This window comes from Rhinopithecus roxellana, chromosome 5 (genome assembly GCF_007565055.1).
Source record: "Rhinopithecus roxellana isolate Shanxi Qingling chromosome 5, ASM756505v1, whole genome shotgun sequence".
NCBI lineage: Eukaryota > Metazoa > Chordata > Mammalia > Primates > Cercopithecidae > Rhinopithecus > Rhinopithecus roxellana.
The window spans coordinates 72,780,976-72,796,742 of NC_044553.1; the positions used below are offsets into that span (position 1 = coordinate 72,780,976).

Below are 15,767 nucleotides of genomic sequence, written 5' to 3' on the forward strand. Positions count from 1 at the left end.
CACTTAAGGCTATTTCAAAAAATACATATTTCAGTATGTATTTTATGTACATTTGCTTCGCTTAGCCTTATATCATTAATAGTTCCTTGTATTACATGTCCTTTGAAAGTATGTCTGTTAATGACTGCTTTGTTTTCCCTCTTCCAAATGTACCACAGTTCGTTGTGTTTAGGATTTTAGGATTTTCTCATTTTTGTTTCACTTACATGTGGAATATAAATATGATAAATATTTTTATATATAAACTTGCGCACATTTACAATTATTTTTATAGACTGCATTTCTGGATATAAATTTGAAATTTCTGGGACTATGAGAATAAACATCATGAAGGTTCATGATACATACTACAAAATTGTTTTTCAGAAAGGTTGCACTAATAACAGCCCCGTTGGTGGCATATGAGATCATGCAATTGCCCATATACTCATCAACTTTTAATCTGAGTGTTCATCAGATTTTTCACACACACACACACATACTCATATATATCTGTTTGACAAAAAGTATCTACTTTTAGCTTATTTTTTGTTTTTTTAAAAGGTTGAAATTATTTGTATTTCTTCTCTTAAAAATTACCTATTAGAATTACGATGAGATGCCATCTCACACCAGTTAGAATGGCGATCATTGAAAAGTCAGGAAACAACAGGTGCTGAAGAGGATGTGGAGAAATAGGAACACTTTTACACTGTTGGTGGGATTGTAGTTCGACCATTGTGGAAGACAGTGTGGTGATTCCTCAAGGATCTAGAACTAGAAATACCATTTGACCCAGCCATCCCATTACTGGGTATATACCCAAAGGATTATAAATCATGCTGCTATAAAGACACATACATACATATGTTTATTGTGGCACTATTCACAATAGCAAGGACTTGGAACCAACCCAAATGTCCATCAGTGACAGACTGGATTAAGAAAATGTGGCACATATACACCATGGAATACTATGCAGCCATAAAAAAGGATGAGTTCATGTCCTTTGTAGGGACATGGGTGCAGCTGGAAACCATCATTCTTAGCAAATTATTGCAAGAATAGAAAACCAAACACCGCATGTTCTCACTCATAGGTGGGAACTGAACAATGAGATCACTTGGACACGGAAAGGGGAACATCACATACCTGGACCTGTGGTGGGGTGGGGGGAGGGGGGAGGGATAGCATTAGGAGATATACCTAATGTAAATGATGAGTTAATGGGTGCAGCACACCAACATGGCACAGGTATACATATGTAACAAACCTGCCCGTTGTGCACATGTACCCTAGAACTTAAAGTATAATAAAACATTTTTAAAAAGAAAAAAATATATATGTATACTTTCCTCATTTTTACTACTGGTATGTTAATTCATCCCATATTGATTTGAAAGACAAAGATACCCTTTGTTATGTATATTACCAAATGGTAATTTTATTTCTATTTATTGCCTTTGTTTTAGGTGATTGTTTAAGTACAGAAATACTGTAGTTTTATGTAGTCAACATCATTCAGTTATAAATATTTATTTAATATTGTACCAGGTACTTTTCTAGAGCTGAGATTACAGTGGAAACAGGACCAAGTACCATCATGGAGCTGAGACAGACATTTTAAACATAAATGTTTAATTTTTAAAAATATGATATAATTTTAGGTAGTACCGTGAAGAAAATAAAGCCAGGGCAAGGACATAGCAAGTGATGGTGAAAGGATAGGAGGGATATTTTAGAAAGAGAAGTCCTCTCTGAGATACACTTTCACAGAGACCTGGAAGAAGTGAGGGAACAAGCCACATAAATTCTAGGGAAGATGTTTTACAGGCACTGGGAAAGGTAAGCCCAGAGACCCTGAGATGGAAACAAACAGGTGTTTGAGGAGCAGTAAGGACTGCAGTGTGGATCACTGGAGTATATACTTGGGAGTGCAGTAGTTGGTGGTGATGTCGGAGGGGTTGGCAGGGTCCAGGCATATAATACCTTTAATGCTATCTGCAAGGAGCTTGAATTTTACTCTTTTTTTTGAGACGGAGTCTCGCTCTGTGGCCCAGGCTGGAGTGCAGTGGCCGGATCTCAGCTCACTGCAAGCTCCGCCTCCCGGGTTTATGCCATTCTCCTGCCTCAGCCTCCCGAGTAGCTGCGACTACTGAAGGATTTGGAATTGGGGAAGCTTCATGCCGCGGCTTGTGTTTAGAAAGATCTCTGTTTGTGGAGATAGACTGCAGGGAGGAAGAGTGGACTTAGGCCAGTTAGGAAGCTATGGTAATAGTCAAATTAAGGGGTGGTGGTCATTAGGACTAGAATGATAGTAGTGGAGGTGATGAAAAGTGGTTGGAATCTGGATATTTTTGGAAGGTGAAGCTAACAGAACTACTGATTGATAGGGTGCATGTCATAAAGAAAAGAGAAATCATTAGTGAATCTAAAGTTTTCGGTCTGAATAACAATATATATGTTGTGCCATTTCCTAAAATGAGGAGCAGTATGGAAGGATTTCTGTGTGGGATGGGTATATGTGCCGGATCAAGAGCTTTGTTGAATCTGCAGCCTAAATCAGAATTCAAAAGTGTTTTCCCCAGGATATCCAAACGCTGGAATGTTAGGGGGAAAATACAGCTTTCCTTCTCTATAGAAGAGAGTAAGTGGTTCTTTGAAGAGTATTACCCCGTTTTTCTTTTTTCAACGTAAATTTTTTAAAGCTTCCTTTTACATATTCTTGGTTTAAAAAAATGTTTAGGAAATACAAGAGTATATAAAGTAAAAAGTGGAAGTCCATATCCCTTTCCCTCATTCTCCACCCATTCCCACTCTCCAGGGTATCATCACTATTAGTAGTGTGCCATGTATACTTCCAAAAGAAGACTTGGTCTTCCTTTCCTTAGAAAAAAAGAAAAAAAAAAAAAGATCACAACTAAGAATTTCTTTCATTTTGTTTAAAAGATCCAAGACTGCACTTGACTTATACATGTACAGCATGTCTGTGCACGTGCACGCACACTCCCGTGCACTCCCAGTTGCAAAAATCAACTGTTTACTACATAGTGCTTCCCAGTCTCAGTGCAAGAACTTGAAGATTGCTGTGGCTTTTCTTTGTACATTAACAAAAATGTATTCTGGCCGGGCGCAGTAGCTCATGCCTGTAATCCCAGCACTTTGGGAGTCTGAGGCAGGTGGATCACGAGGTCTGGAGTTTGAGGCCAGCATGGTGAAACCCCATCTCTTCTAAAAATACAAAAAAGTTAGCCGGGCATGGTGGCACGTGCCTGTAGTCCCAGCTATTCGAAGGCTGAGGCAGGAGAATTGCTTGAACCTGGGAGGCGGAGCTTTCAGTGGGCCAAGATCACACCACTGCATTCCAGCCTGGGCGACAGAGTGAGACTCCGTCTCAATCAATCAATCAATCAATCAATCAATAAAAATAAATGTATTCTGAGAACCATGGTTGATCATCTAGATTCAGCTCTTGGATTCTTAAACATTGTATTGATATATTTGTTGGCTTTTTCTGAATAAATTCTTGGAATAACTGTTCTTTTGCCTACAGAGAGGTGTGGAAATAGTTTTAGTAATTAACCTTTTTTTTTTTTTTTTTTTTTTTTTTTTTTTTTTTTTAACCAGTTTGTGCGTATCTGTTTGCTTTAGGAAGTGCCCTCTCTATTGTTAAAATTGTCGACATAGGTCAGACAGCTGCCTGGACTAACTTCCCAGCAGTCTTGCAGGTGTGATTCACATTGACAAAGATGGGGGAGGAAAAGTATTGTAAGCAACAAACGGGCCTGTGATGCCTGCTTTTCTAATGTGGTCATAGTTGACTTCATAAGAATCTGTTAATGTCCCATATTTACAAAGTGAGGAAGATAATGATAATCTACCTCAGAGCATTGTTGAGAGCAGTAACTGATATAAATGTTTAATGACATTATGCACTGCTGTTTCTAATACTTAGTGATGCTCTTGCTGACTTTATTTCCTGAGTTGAACTTGTATATCATCACTTATAGTGATAATGGCCTAAGCTGAATAGTTTCACTTGTGTCAGAGAGCCCCTGTGGTTTAGCAATGTGCCAGCCTGTTTAGGGTCCAGTCTTTGTTTCTGACATCTCAGTTACTAACATTATTATCTTTAATTTCTATTTTCTTCCCCTTTGGTCTCTACTACTTGATTAGCTTTTGGTTATCTTGATGACAAGAATGTAATTTAATATGAATTAAAATCTCCAAATTCTATTAAATTTAGTAATAGATACTCATTCACTGATCATACTTTTTTTTCTCTGAGGATCTGAAATTCATTCTTTGAAGAACTGGCAGTATATGTGTCTTTCCATCAAATGTTTATTTTTTCTGTTAATCATGACTGCAGCTTTCTCCTAAATGGTCATAATCAACCCCCTAATGGTAAAATACAATGGTTTTGTTGAAGTTTCTATAGCATATGGTACTATGTCAGTAAGAAAGAGCACAGCTGTGGTTGGTAGACAGTCCTTAATTTAAAGGCTTGGTGTTTTATTTACCAGCTTTGTTAACTTGAATGGGTTAATCACCTTGGTTTTTTCACATATAAAATCAGTTTAATATTATTTTGGATTCTTATGAGGAATAACTGAAATAAGATATACAAAGTACCTAACAGAAATCTTAGTGCATATGGGGTACTCGGTAATATTGTTACTTTGTCCTTGCCTTTTCATCAGAATTTTCTGTATATTTGTGCACACACCATTACTTTATCCTGATTGTATCTTCTGTCATTACAACCACTCTTTTCCAATGTCTTCACTGGGTTTTCCTTCTCCTGCCTCTCCTTACATGTTGGTGTACCCCCAAGGTCTTCCACTCAGCCCTCTTCTCACCCTATATCCTATCGTTGAGGTTCTTGTTTGCTCCCGTGGCTTCAGGTATATGTTGACAACACCCACATATATTCCTATGCTCTCTTGAGCACCAGAGTTTTCTTCAGTGTACCTAATAGTCTTATCTATTTGGATAGTGCTATAAACTCATTATGCCCTCCACCCCAAATTCATATATTGAAGCCCTAACCTCACATGTGATTGTATTTGGAAGGTATTTGGATCTCCTTTGGGAGATAATTAGGTTTAGATGAGGTTATGAAAGTGAGACCCTCATGATACAATTAGTATCCTTGTAAGAAAAGACACCAGAAAGGAGTTTGTACTTTCTTCCTGCCACCCCTGGAACCATGTGAAGACGCAGCAAGATGTCCACCATCTACAAGGCAGGAACAGAGGCCTTAAGAGAGTCCCAGAGAATTCATGCTGGCATCTTGAGCTTAGACTTCCAGCCTCCAAAACTGTGAGAAAGTAAATTTCTGTTGTTTAAGCAACCCAGTCTACATGGTATTTTGTTATGACAGTATGAGCCACACAAAGATACCTAGCAAACAGATGGAATACAACGTATGCAAAACTGAATAAATGGAGTATTTTCTTTTAAAACATGTATATATTTTCTTTCTCAGTTAATAGTAATTTAAGGTAGAAACGTTGGTCCCATTCTTTAGGTTCTCTCCTTGTCTCTCTCCAGGTTTGAAGGGAGAGTGGGCTGCAAAGGGCACAAGGAGCTGTTTGGGAATAACTGAAATGATGTCTATCTTGATTATGGTACCAGTTTCACTGGTTTCAATCCAAAATGATTGAATTATGCATTTTAACTGTATGCAGTTGATTGTACATGATTATAACTCAGTTGAGTTGGTTTAAAAAATTTGTAGGGATAGGGTCCCAGAGTCTATATTACTAATTTCCTGTAGCACACTTGGTTTTATTTCAACTATGACACAAGGTGATTCATTTGGCTGTCTTTATGCTGTCTCAATACATCCTTTATGTTAGTAGCCATTCTCTTTTTTTCTCTGCTGACACTTCCATTGCTATTGTTTATTTACTGACTTTTTCTCCCAAATGATATGGGTCAGGGATCAGGGCCTGAACCTAGCTATGTCTTTTCTAAGGCGTAGGTTGACTATGTGGTAGATCTTTATCTTTTAAATATCTGTTTTGCCCTTTGTTTGAAGTTTGTAGTTGTGTTCAGAATGATTAAGGAATCAGCAGAAGTCTTTCTTATTCCTGGATTATTCAGGTCTCACCGTGCTGGAAAACTGTGTTGCAACTCTATCTAGAGTTGAGTGTCAAGGGTTATTAGTAGGCTCGTCTTGAGAAGTCATAATGAGAAAGAGTGTTAAAGCCCATTAGTGAAGGGCTTTGTCCGTCAAAATGGAAGAGTTAGGTTTTTAATCCAGTAGTAGCAGTACAGTCAGCCTGCTGTAGCCACGGATTCACATCCATGGATTCAATCAACTGTAGATAAAAAATATTATGAGGAAAAACCAATAAAAAATAAAAATGCAACAATAAAAACACAAATTTTAAAAACAGTATGGCAACTGTTTACATAGCATTTACCTTGTATTGGGGTATTATAAATAATCTGGAGACTATTTAAAGTTTATCCAAGGATATGCATTGGTTATATGCAAATACTACACTATTTTATATAATGGACTTGAGAGTTTGTGGGTTTTGATTTTGGGGGGATTCCTGGAAACAACCCCCCACTGATAATGAGAGATGACTGTAGTAGTAGTCAGTAGTAGTAATAGTAGAAGTAGTAACACAGGTAGTTACAGAAGTAATAGGAATAGTAGAGATCATAATAATGAAAGAAGAAAATATTTGCTGAATGCTTACTAGGTGCTGGATACTGTGTTATTTACCTGAATTATTTTATTCAACCTCCACAATAACCTTGGAAAATAAGAATTGATATTTTTTTCCTCACTTTATAAATGAAGAAACAGACACAGAGAAATTGAGTAACATTCAAAATCACAGAGCTAGTAAGTAATAGGGCCAGATTTCTACCAGGCAGTAGTAATTACAATTATTGGGCCAGGTGTGGTGCCTCACACCTGTAATCCCAGCACTTTGGGAGGAGGCCGAGGCAGGCATATCCCTTAAGGTCAGGAGTTCAAGACCAGCCTGGGCAACATGGCAAAACTCTGTCTCTACTAAAATACAAAAATTAGCTGGACTTGCTGACACAACGCATGCCTGTAATCCCAGCTCCTCAAGAGGCTGAGGCACAAGAATCACTTGAACCCAGGAGGCCTCAAAAAAATTATTGAACAAATAAAACTAATGATCTATATATAGGCTCAGTGTTGAAGAATAGTCAGAATTTACTTAGTACTGATTAGTTAAGTGTTATCAAATAAAAAATAAAATAGATGGGGCCAGGTGCAGTGACTCAAGCTTATCATCCCAGCACTTTGGGAGGCCAAGGCGGGCAGATCAGTTGAGTCCAGGAGTTCAAGACCGGCCTGGGCAACACAGTGAAACCCCATCTCTACTAAAAATAGAAAAAGATAACTTGGCATGGTGGTACACGTCTGTAGTCCCAGTTACTCTGGAAGCTGAGGCAAAAGAATTGCTTGAACCCTGGACCTGAGATCGCCCCACTGCACTCCAGCTTGGGCAGCAGAGAGAGTGAGACTCTGTCTCTAAATAAATAAATAAATAAAAATTTAAAAATACATGAAATAAAATAGATGGGAGTAGAAGAGTGTGCCAGAGAATGCATGTATACAAAGAAATTGTTTTAGGGTTGTGGTGAGCATTAAATAAAAATCATAGCACACTAGTGAATGGCAAATGGATAATAAATTCCAATTATTATTTTAATAGTAATTTGATGGCCAGACACAGTGGCTCACACCTGTAATCCCAGCACTTTGGGAGGCTGAGGTGGGTGGATCACCAGGTCAGGAGTTTGAGACCAGCCTGGCCAATATAGTGAAACCCCGTCTCTACTAAAAATGCAAAAATTAGCCAGGCGTGGTGGCACGTGCCTGTAGTCCCAGCTACTCGGGAGGCTGAGGCAGAAGAATTGCTTGAACCCAGGAGGTGGAGGTTGCAGTGAGCTGAGATTGTGCCACTGCACTACAGCTTGGGCGGCAGAGTGAGACTCTGTCTAAAAAAAAGAAAATAGTAATTTGACTTAGGGAAGGAAGAAAACACCAGTGGCCCTTGTCTTTGTTTCCATGATCTCTGGAGAAATGCACACACTCGTATATGTCTATATTTAGTGCTTCATTATTTTTATAGCAGAACTTCAGATAAACATCTATATGATATAGGGATATAACTAAAATTTTGATAACATTATTCAACAACTCCAATCTCTACTGTATTTACACTTAATAAGGAACTCTATGCTATGGCTTTTTCTAATGAATACAATGACTTTTATGAAAACAAATATGGCTAGGAAGGTTAGGGAAAGGTTATAGGCAAATGTTCTCACAAAGTTGCTGAAATAGGAAAGTAAAGGAAATAGCTCTTTTCCTGAAACCTTATCTGATAAAAAGAATTGTTTTATTTTGGGGTGATTTGGACAGGTATTTCTCTGTCATTTCGGAGGGCAAATTTTCAATTGACTTTAAAGACATGAAAAATTCCTTTTGCACATTTTTGTTTATTTATTATGGCATCCTTTTAGGTACACAGGGTTATTTCAGTATGACTTGAAATATTAACTTTTGTTTTATGTGAAACACTTTTGTTTTTCTTTCTAGTTGTCCAAGTTTGGTAAGGCCAGAGTATTCATAATGAAGCGATCTCTCTGAAGTAGTTTCTTTTGTACGTCCGTAGGCTAGGATGGATATTCTTTTACACTTATTCAGAGAATTTCTATTCAGTTTGTTATTAGTAATCACCCCCTAGTCACTTTCTTCATATCTGTTTTCTAGGTAACAGTTCCCTAGTTTACACCCATATTGTGTATTAGTCTTCCCTAAGTGTATTATCTTATACTTCTTTACATTAAATCTCATCTTGGACCTGTCCTTTCAAATCCCCAAGTTGTCCATAATCCATCCATGTACTTGATTGATCTTGTTTTCTTTTCTTTTTAATCCAGTCTAGCTTTGTATCGTCTGCAAACTTGGTCATACTTGAATTTACATTCTCCTCCAGCTCATTAATGAGTGTGCTAGACAGGATAGTTGTCATTCCTGTGGGACCATGCCGGATATACTGCTGGATGCTCTCAGTTGCAACTATGTTGATAATAATTCATTGCTTCCTTCCCATGACAGAATTCTTTATCTACAGTGCTATACTGTTATCCAGGCAATGCCTCTACCATCTCTGCTTTTCTGTATACTCCTATTTCAATCATTTTTTCCTAAGATTTATGTAAAAATTATTGTGCTCCCTTATCTATGTAGGCCATTGCTTAATTTTTAAAAGAAGTTACTCAATCTCGGAAAATAGTGTCCTTAAATAGAAATTTCTCAAAAGTTTCCATCGAACATCAGTGAGTCTTTAAAAATACGTTAAGTGTGAAACATTTTGGAAGTGCTGCCTAAGTCTTTGCTTTCTCCATGGAAAGGGATCTCTAGTTATTTAAATTTTAAGTAAAACCATAATTATTTTTCTCACAGCTGAGAGAATGATTTAAATATATGTAAATTTTTTCTGAAAGTCGATTATATTTTCAGTAAATTACTCTGCTTTGAGGTAGTTTTCTAGATGAGACGCAGTTCATTTATAATTTTCAGAGCATGATGTGGAGCCATTTGTTACTTTATTTTTAAAGTTATGGTTTTTTCCTTTATTTTCAGGAAAAAGAAGAAGTAGAGGGGATATCAGTAGGTGCTATACTTTCTGACTATCAGCGTATTCGAGTGGAAAATGTGTAAGAAAACATTAATTTGTTAATTTTAAAAGTGTATGTGTTTTAAGAATGTGAATAAGTGAAAAATCAATAATTGTATTCAAATTATAAATAGGTATGGTAGTCTATGTGCTCCATGGAACTAAATGTATATATTTACCTCAGTAACAAAAGTCATGCTTTTACGTTTTTCTATCCTTATATCACACATGAGAAAATTTAACTTATTTCATGTAAGGAAAAATAATCTATCATAGAATTGAGACAGATTTTTTAGTGAGAAGTATTATCTTCATTTTTTTCTTATTTGATTTAGTATATCCTGTTACTCTCTTTTAACTCATCATTTGTAATAAAAATCAAGAGATAATAAAATCAATACAGTAATATTTTAAAGAAAAAAAGTGCTTACTAAGGCGTCATCTCTTCTTTGGTTCATATAATTCAGTTCTTGTCCAAAAATATTTATATGATTGAAGTACTTACATATAAAGCCATTCAACTTTCAAGGAATTTTTAGGATGTTCCTCCCCTCCTCCTAGCCCGTCTCTGTTCCCCTAAGGGAGGGAGCACTAGTGAAGCATTTAGTCTGTAGCTGCACATACCAAAACGGTCAATTCTATTGATCTATTCAAAAATCATGAGGTAAAATGATAATATTGGTTATTTAATGTTGGCCTGGCAAGACATGACCTGAATGAATTTACTTTTCATTTTTAATTTATCTAGATAAATATAATATTTTATAGAGATTCTGGGCATAATTATATTAACAAAAAAAAATTGGACTCCATTATTTTTCTTAAGCACAATTTGACCTACAAATAAGTGATTTTGCTAGTCAAAAGGATAAATAGAATAAGATAATGGCTGTATTTAAATATTTTTATATTCTTGATAAAGAAACATTCCTATTTACTATCTCATTTAAAACCTACATATTAATAGATTTGAAAATTTAAGTTTCATTTTTATTTTATTTATTTTCTCTCTAATTCCATGCTGGATTTAGGGAAGTTTAAAAAAATACAGAATTTTAAGAGTGAATGAAGGGAAAACAGGGTAAAGCATAGTTAAGTGAAGAGAAATATGATCTTACATTTTAGAGGTGTATCAGAGTCTCTGGACGATGGATGATTATGGTGGAGTGGGGAAGAAGGTCATGTGTATTTTGAGAAAGTTTTCCTTGCATTCTACCTAGATGTAGATCTACCGTTGAGAACAACCAGTCTACAGATGGAGATGAATTGCATATCCCTTAAGCCATACTTTAGAAATAATAGTACTGTCATCAAGTTTTAGATCATGTTCTCTGAGAATTGTTTAAAAATTACTGTTTTTTAATAAGTTCAAACCCACATGCTTTAATGGGTAGCCAAACTGGAGATAGGGATGACATCTATTTATGAAAGTTAAAAAGCCGAATAAAAATGTGCTCCTCATTAGGAGGCTGCCCATTACATATATGTATATATATGGAAGAAGGGCACCTGTCATGCCCACGGGTAGAGACTTTCTCAAAACACAGTCTCTGGTACACTTCAACACATGGTTGAACAGATGAATAGACTTTATGTTATAAAGCATATCTGCAATTATTTTATCCTTGAAATTTCAAAAGTAATGTTACTGGCAGTCTATTGGTCCACAAACTCAATTTTGAATTAGCCTATGACCAAATTTTAGTTTGTGTTGTGTTATCATAATTTCAGAATGTAAAGCGTTTAATAGATGTCACAAGTTCAAATTCAGCAGTGATTTACAGAGTACTTTTATTTGAGCCATGATATTTTGAACTGTTAAAGAACTTAAATGGGAAAAAAATTTCACTTAAGTCTATAGTCAAGAGGTTTTGAGGAATTTCAAAGCAACAACCACAAATTTTACAATAAGGACAGGAAAAAAAACATTTTTTTTAAATAAAAAAGTAAGTCTTAGTTTAAAAAGGTAGAGAGGCTGTTTTGATTAGTTGGCCTTAAACATTGGGTGAGAGGACAGCAAGAACTAGTGTTTGTATTACATGGGTAGTTCCCATTTTATTATTTTTGTATTTATTAACTGCTTCAGCATTGCTTAAATGCTCTGAGACATTTTAAAAGGGAAAATTACATGCAACAATCTCTGCAATGAGGAAGGTTTTGGCTTTTTGAAAGTCAGGGTATACGTAAATGAAAAACAATAGTGATATTTTTAAGGCCATGTATGAGTAAATGACCAAACATGGTACATTTAGTAAGTATTGGGATCTCTGAGAGGGGAGAGAGAGAGAGATCACTATAGGCCAGAGTAGTCAGCCGAGTAACCTTACAGATGCTAGGGACAGTGGATTTTACTTATAAACTTTATAGACACTGGGTTTTAGAGCTATATTCTTGGTTTGGAATCTGATCTCAGCCAGTTAGTGTATGACTCGGGCAAGTCACTTGGCTTTGATTATCATTTATTGAATACCTATTTTATCTAGGCATTGTACTACATTATCTATATTACCTTTAATTGATTAAACAATTATAGTCCTTTCTGAGAAAGTGACATTTAAGCAAAGGCATGAAGCAAGTGAGAACACAACTAGTGTAATAGGCAAGAGTGAGCAGGCAGCAGTGGTAGGATGGAGTGAGAAGAGAGTAAGTAGTAGGAAATAAAGCGCATGAACTAAACAGGGCGAGATCCATGGAGTGATGGGGAGCCACTGGAGGGTTTTGAGCAGAGGAATACTATGATCTATTTAATGTCTTAAAAGGATCACATTGGCTGCTGTATGGATTTTAAAAGGTTGAGGGTGGAGCAGGGAAGGAAATTAGGATGTTGACATGAGAGAGAATGGTGGCTCAAACCAAGTTGTTAGCAGTGGTATTGGTGAGGAGTAATCACATTCTGCGTTGTGGTAGATTGGCTGTGGAATGTGAAGGAAAGGGAAGGATGATTTCATTTCACATTTTTTAATCCTCTTAAGAACTTTGAAAGGAACTATTTTTGCCCCTATTTATGAACTAGGAAACTAAGCGCAAGGACTTAGATTTTACTTGACTTCAAAAGCCATGCAGCTAGAGTACAAAATAAGGTTTTAAATTCAGATGTGTCTTCACTCCAAAACCTATATTTTTTCTACTTTACCAATAATGGAAAATATCTTGTACAGTGCCTGCAGCATTGTACTTTTTGCTCTTAGTATTTTCTTTTTATTCACAGTCAAATTCTTAAAACAAAAATCAAAGTTAGTAGTTTAGAATAATTCACATAACTGCAGTTATTGCTAATTTAATCAATATGTGGCTGTTTTATTAGGATAAATTACTTGCCCACTTTACATATGCTTCAAAATTTTGATACCCACGGAAGTTTTAAAACTGAGAGAATACTGGCATTTGTAAACTCTTTTACATAGATTACTAAACTAAAAGTCTTACTAAAATTAATATTTCTAGTATGCCTAGAAATTTCATTTTTATCAGTTTATGCATAGCCCATGGAAATTAAATATGTTTATGTTGTATATATAAACTTCATTATGCAAAATATGTTTTTAAAAGCACTTTCAATGCTAAAATCCTTGAACGAAGCATTATGTTTCAAATCAAAGTAATTGCTGTGGATCCAAGTATAAAATATTAAGATATCATCTGACTTTCTTTTTCTTTTTCTTTTGTAGGTGTAAAAGGCTTAATCTCCAGCCTTTAGCTTACCTTTGGCAGAGAAACCAGGAAGATTTGCTCAGAGAGATGATATCATCTAATATTCAAGCAATGATCATCAAAGTAGCAGCTTTGGGTATGCAGCCAAACTATCAAGGGAGCTGTTTGTTGCCACATAGATAATCTCAATTCACTAATAAGTAGTTACAATGAACAGAGAAAACTGATTTAGAATATAAAAATGTGGAGTCACAGCTGAAGAAATTGAGGAAGCACCTTCCTTGCATGAAGAAAGGGAAGTTTTAAAATGGGCTTTTGACCATTTGCCAAAGTGATTACTAGTAAGGCTTTTTTTTTTTTTTTTTAAATATATAACTGGTTCTAAAACTGATATTATATTATAGTCCTTCAATTTAAGTTGTTTTTTTTTTTTTAGACTTTGGAATTCAGGCTTGTTGGAGACAGGAAATACAAGGGTTATTTTTGTTTTGTTTTGGAGTTTTTTGGAAGCTTCTTACAATATGTATTTGACACAAAACATGATATATTCCTTGTATTTTTTAACATATTTTGAATAATGCTAAAATAGAATGATGGTTTTGTTTTTGTTGTAAAAAATAGATAGGGTACTGGTTTTTGTTGGAGGTGGTGAGAAAATCATGTTTGAGAAAATGTTATCTGATTAATTAGCATAGACACAGCAGGCAGGTGGTAATCTGATTCAAGTATGGACATTACATATGAACACATTTAATTTATTTGGAATTGCTATAATTATATTCATTTTTGAGAAACCATAGGGTTTGAGCCCAGTCCGTTCATTTCGTGAACCTGTTATAGAAAATGCCCTGAAGCCTGAGAGTTCCCAAAGCCTAAATCATGTACCTCATGTGAGAGTGTTTACCTTGCTGATCTCTGAAATAGTGAGGTCTCGAGCTGTAGAAGATTTTACAGATACATTCACTTTTTAAATAAAATTAAGAGAAAGAGTACAGACCCCATAATGTTTCTCCATGGTAAATACCAAGCTGCTCTATTCTTGCTGAAGTTGAGGTGTTGTCTTCAGTTGAAAGCTTTACTTAGTGAATCTGTAGTTGATCTCCTTAGCTGTTAAAACGAGAAAGATTGAGTGGTATTATATTATGATTTCTGAGAAAAGGTTGCCGAGCAGCTCTCATGATGAACGATCTCATTATAAATATATTTGTCATATGAATTTCTGGGTGATTCTGTACAGAGTATTCCCTCTTGCTTTTTCTTTGTTTCTCGCTCTCTCTTTGAATTTTCTAAGATTACATAGTTCTGTAATGAAGTTCACGTGACATCTCACTGAAAGGTACATATACTATTCCTTTTACTGCCAGATAGATAAAAGACTGGATTAGGACCCAGAGAGACCTCCCTTATTGAAAAGGTAGTCAAAGAATTTGACCTTATTGCCATCTTTTAATAGTATATGACCGATATTGTGTGTTCTTTCATTTCTATGTGTGCCTCTCTGTAGGGATTAGAGATGGGGAATTAGCTTTATCAAGCCTTTGGGTAAAATGTAAAAACCGAGCAGATTTGTCTTTGGCATCTCAGTAATGAAAATATAGATCTGATTTTAACATTTACAGCACATGGTTTCTACTGACTGCCTATAGGTATGCAAAGATGAAAGTTATTCTTTAGAATAATATTAAGAAAGACAGTACTTCTGAAGACATAGAAACATATAAATGATGCAATATAGGTTGCTAAGCCTTTTTCCTCCCATTTAAAATTGTCAGAACAGGATTTAAGCCAAAAAAAAAAAAAGGGACAATAAGACCTTTCTATGGGGAAGAGGGATCAGTAAGATTTTGTGGACCATTTTTCTATGAAATGGTCTTATAATAGAAAAGGGTCAGTTCTACACGAATGCATACAAATATATTTTTTATAATTATGTTACATAACCTTTATGTCTTATAGGCATCAATGAACTCATAAAATTTCTGACTGCTTTGTTTCATTATAATGTTTTAAGGGACTCATCCATATTATTGAATGAAGCAATAGTGTGTTCATTTATATTGTAGTATAGTGTTCCCTTGTGGGAGACTCTAATTTAATTAACTTAGCACACCACAATTTAATTGTCCATTCTATTATTGATGGCATATAGGTGGTATCCAGTTTGGCACTGTGATAAACAATGCTGCCACGAAGTGGTCATCTTACACATTTTCTGTCCCAGAGCTAGAACATCCTTTTTTTCAGGAAGCCCTGATTTCTTTGAACGTGAAATAATGTATGTCTGAATGTGTATATCTAATGACTCGTGAGTTCATGATATTTCAAAATCAAATTCAAGACAACATAAGGATTATAATAATTCTGTATTCTATCTCTGCCTTCTTTCTTCCACAGTAAATCTTGATTATCAAGATCACAAGAGATATTATTTATTAGAAAATCCCATAA

General features: G+C 35.5%; 1 protein-coding gene across 2 annotated transcripts in view; it reads left to right on the forward strand.

The window, feature by feature from the left end:
- DPH6 (diphthamine biosynthesis 6) overlaps positions 1-15,767 on the forward strand; it is a 169,125-nt gene that overhangs the window by 85,147 nt on the left and 68,211 nt on the right. For both annotated transcript variants that reach the window (XM_030931394.1, XM_010367540.2), the window contains exons 4-5: positions 9,635-9,708; positions 13,337-13,455. In XM_030931394.1, the coding sequence (XP_030787254.1) occupies positions 9,635-9,708; positions 13,337-13,455 (193 nt within the window). The remainder of the gene's footprint in view (positions 1-9,634; positions 9,709-13,336; positions 13,456-15,767) is intronic.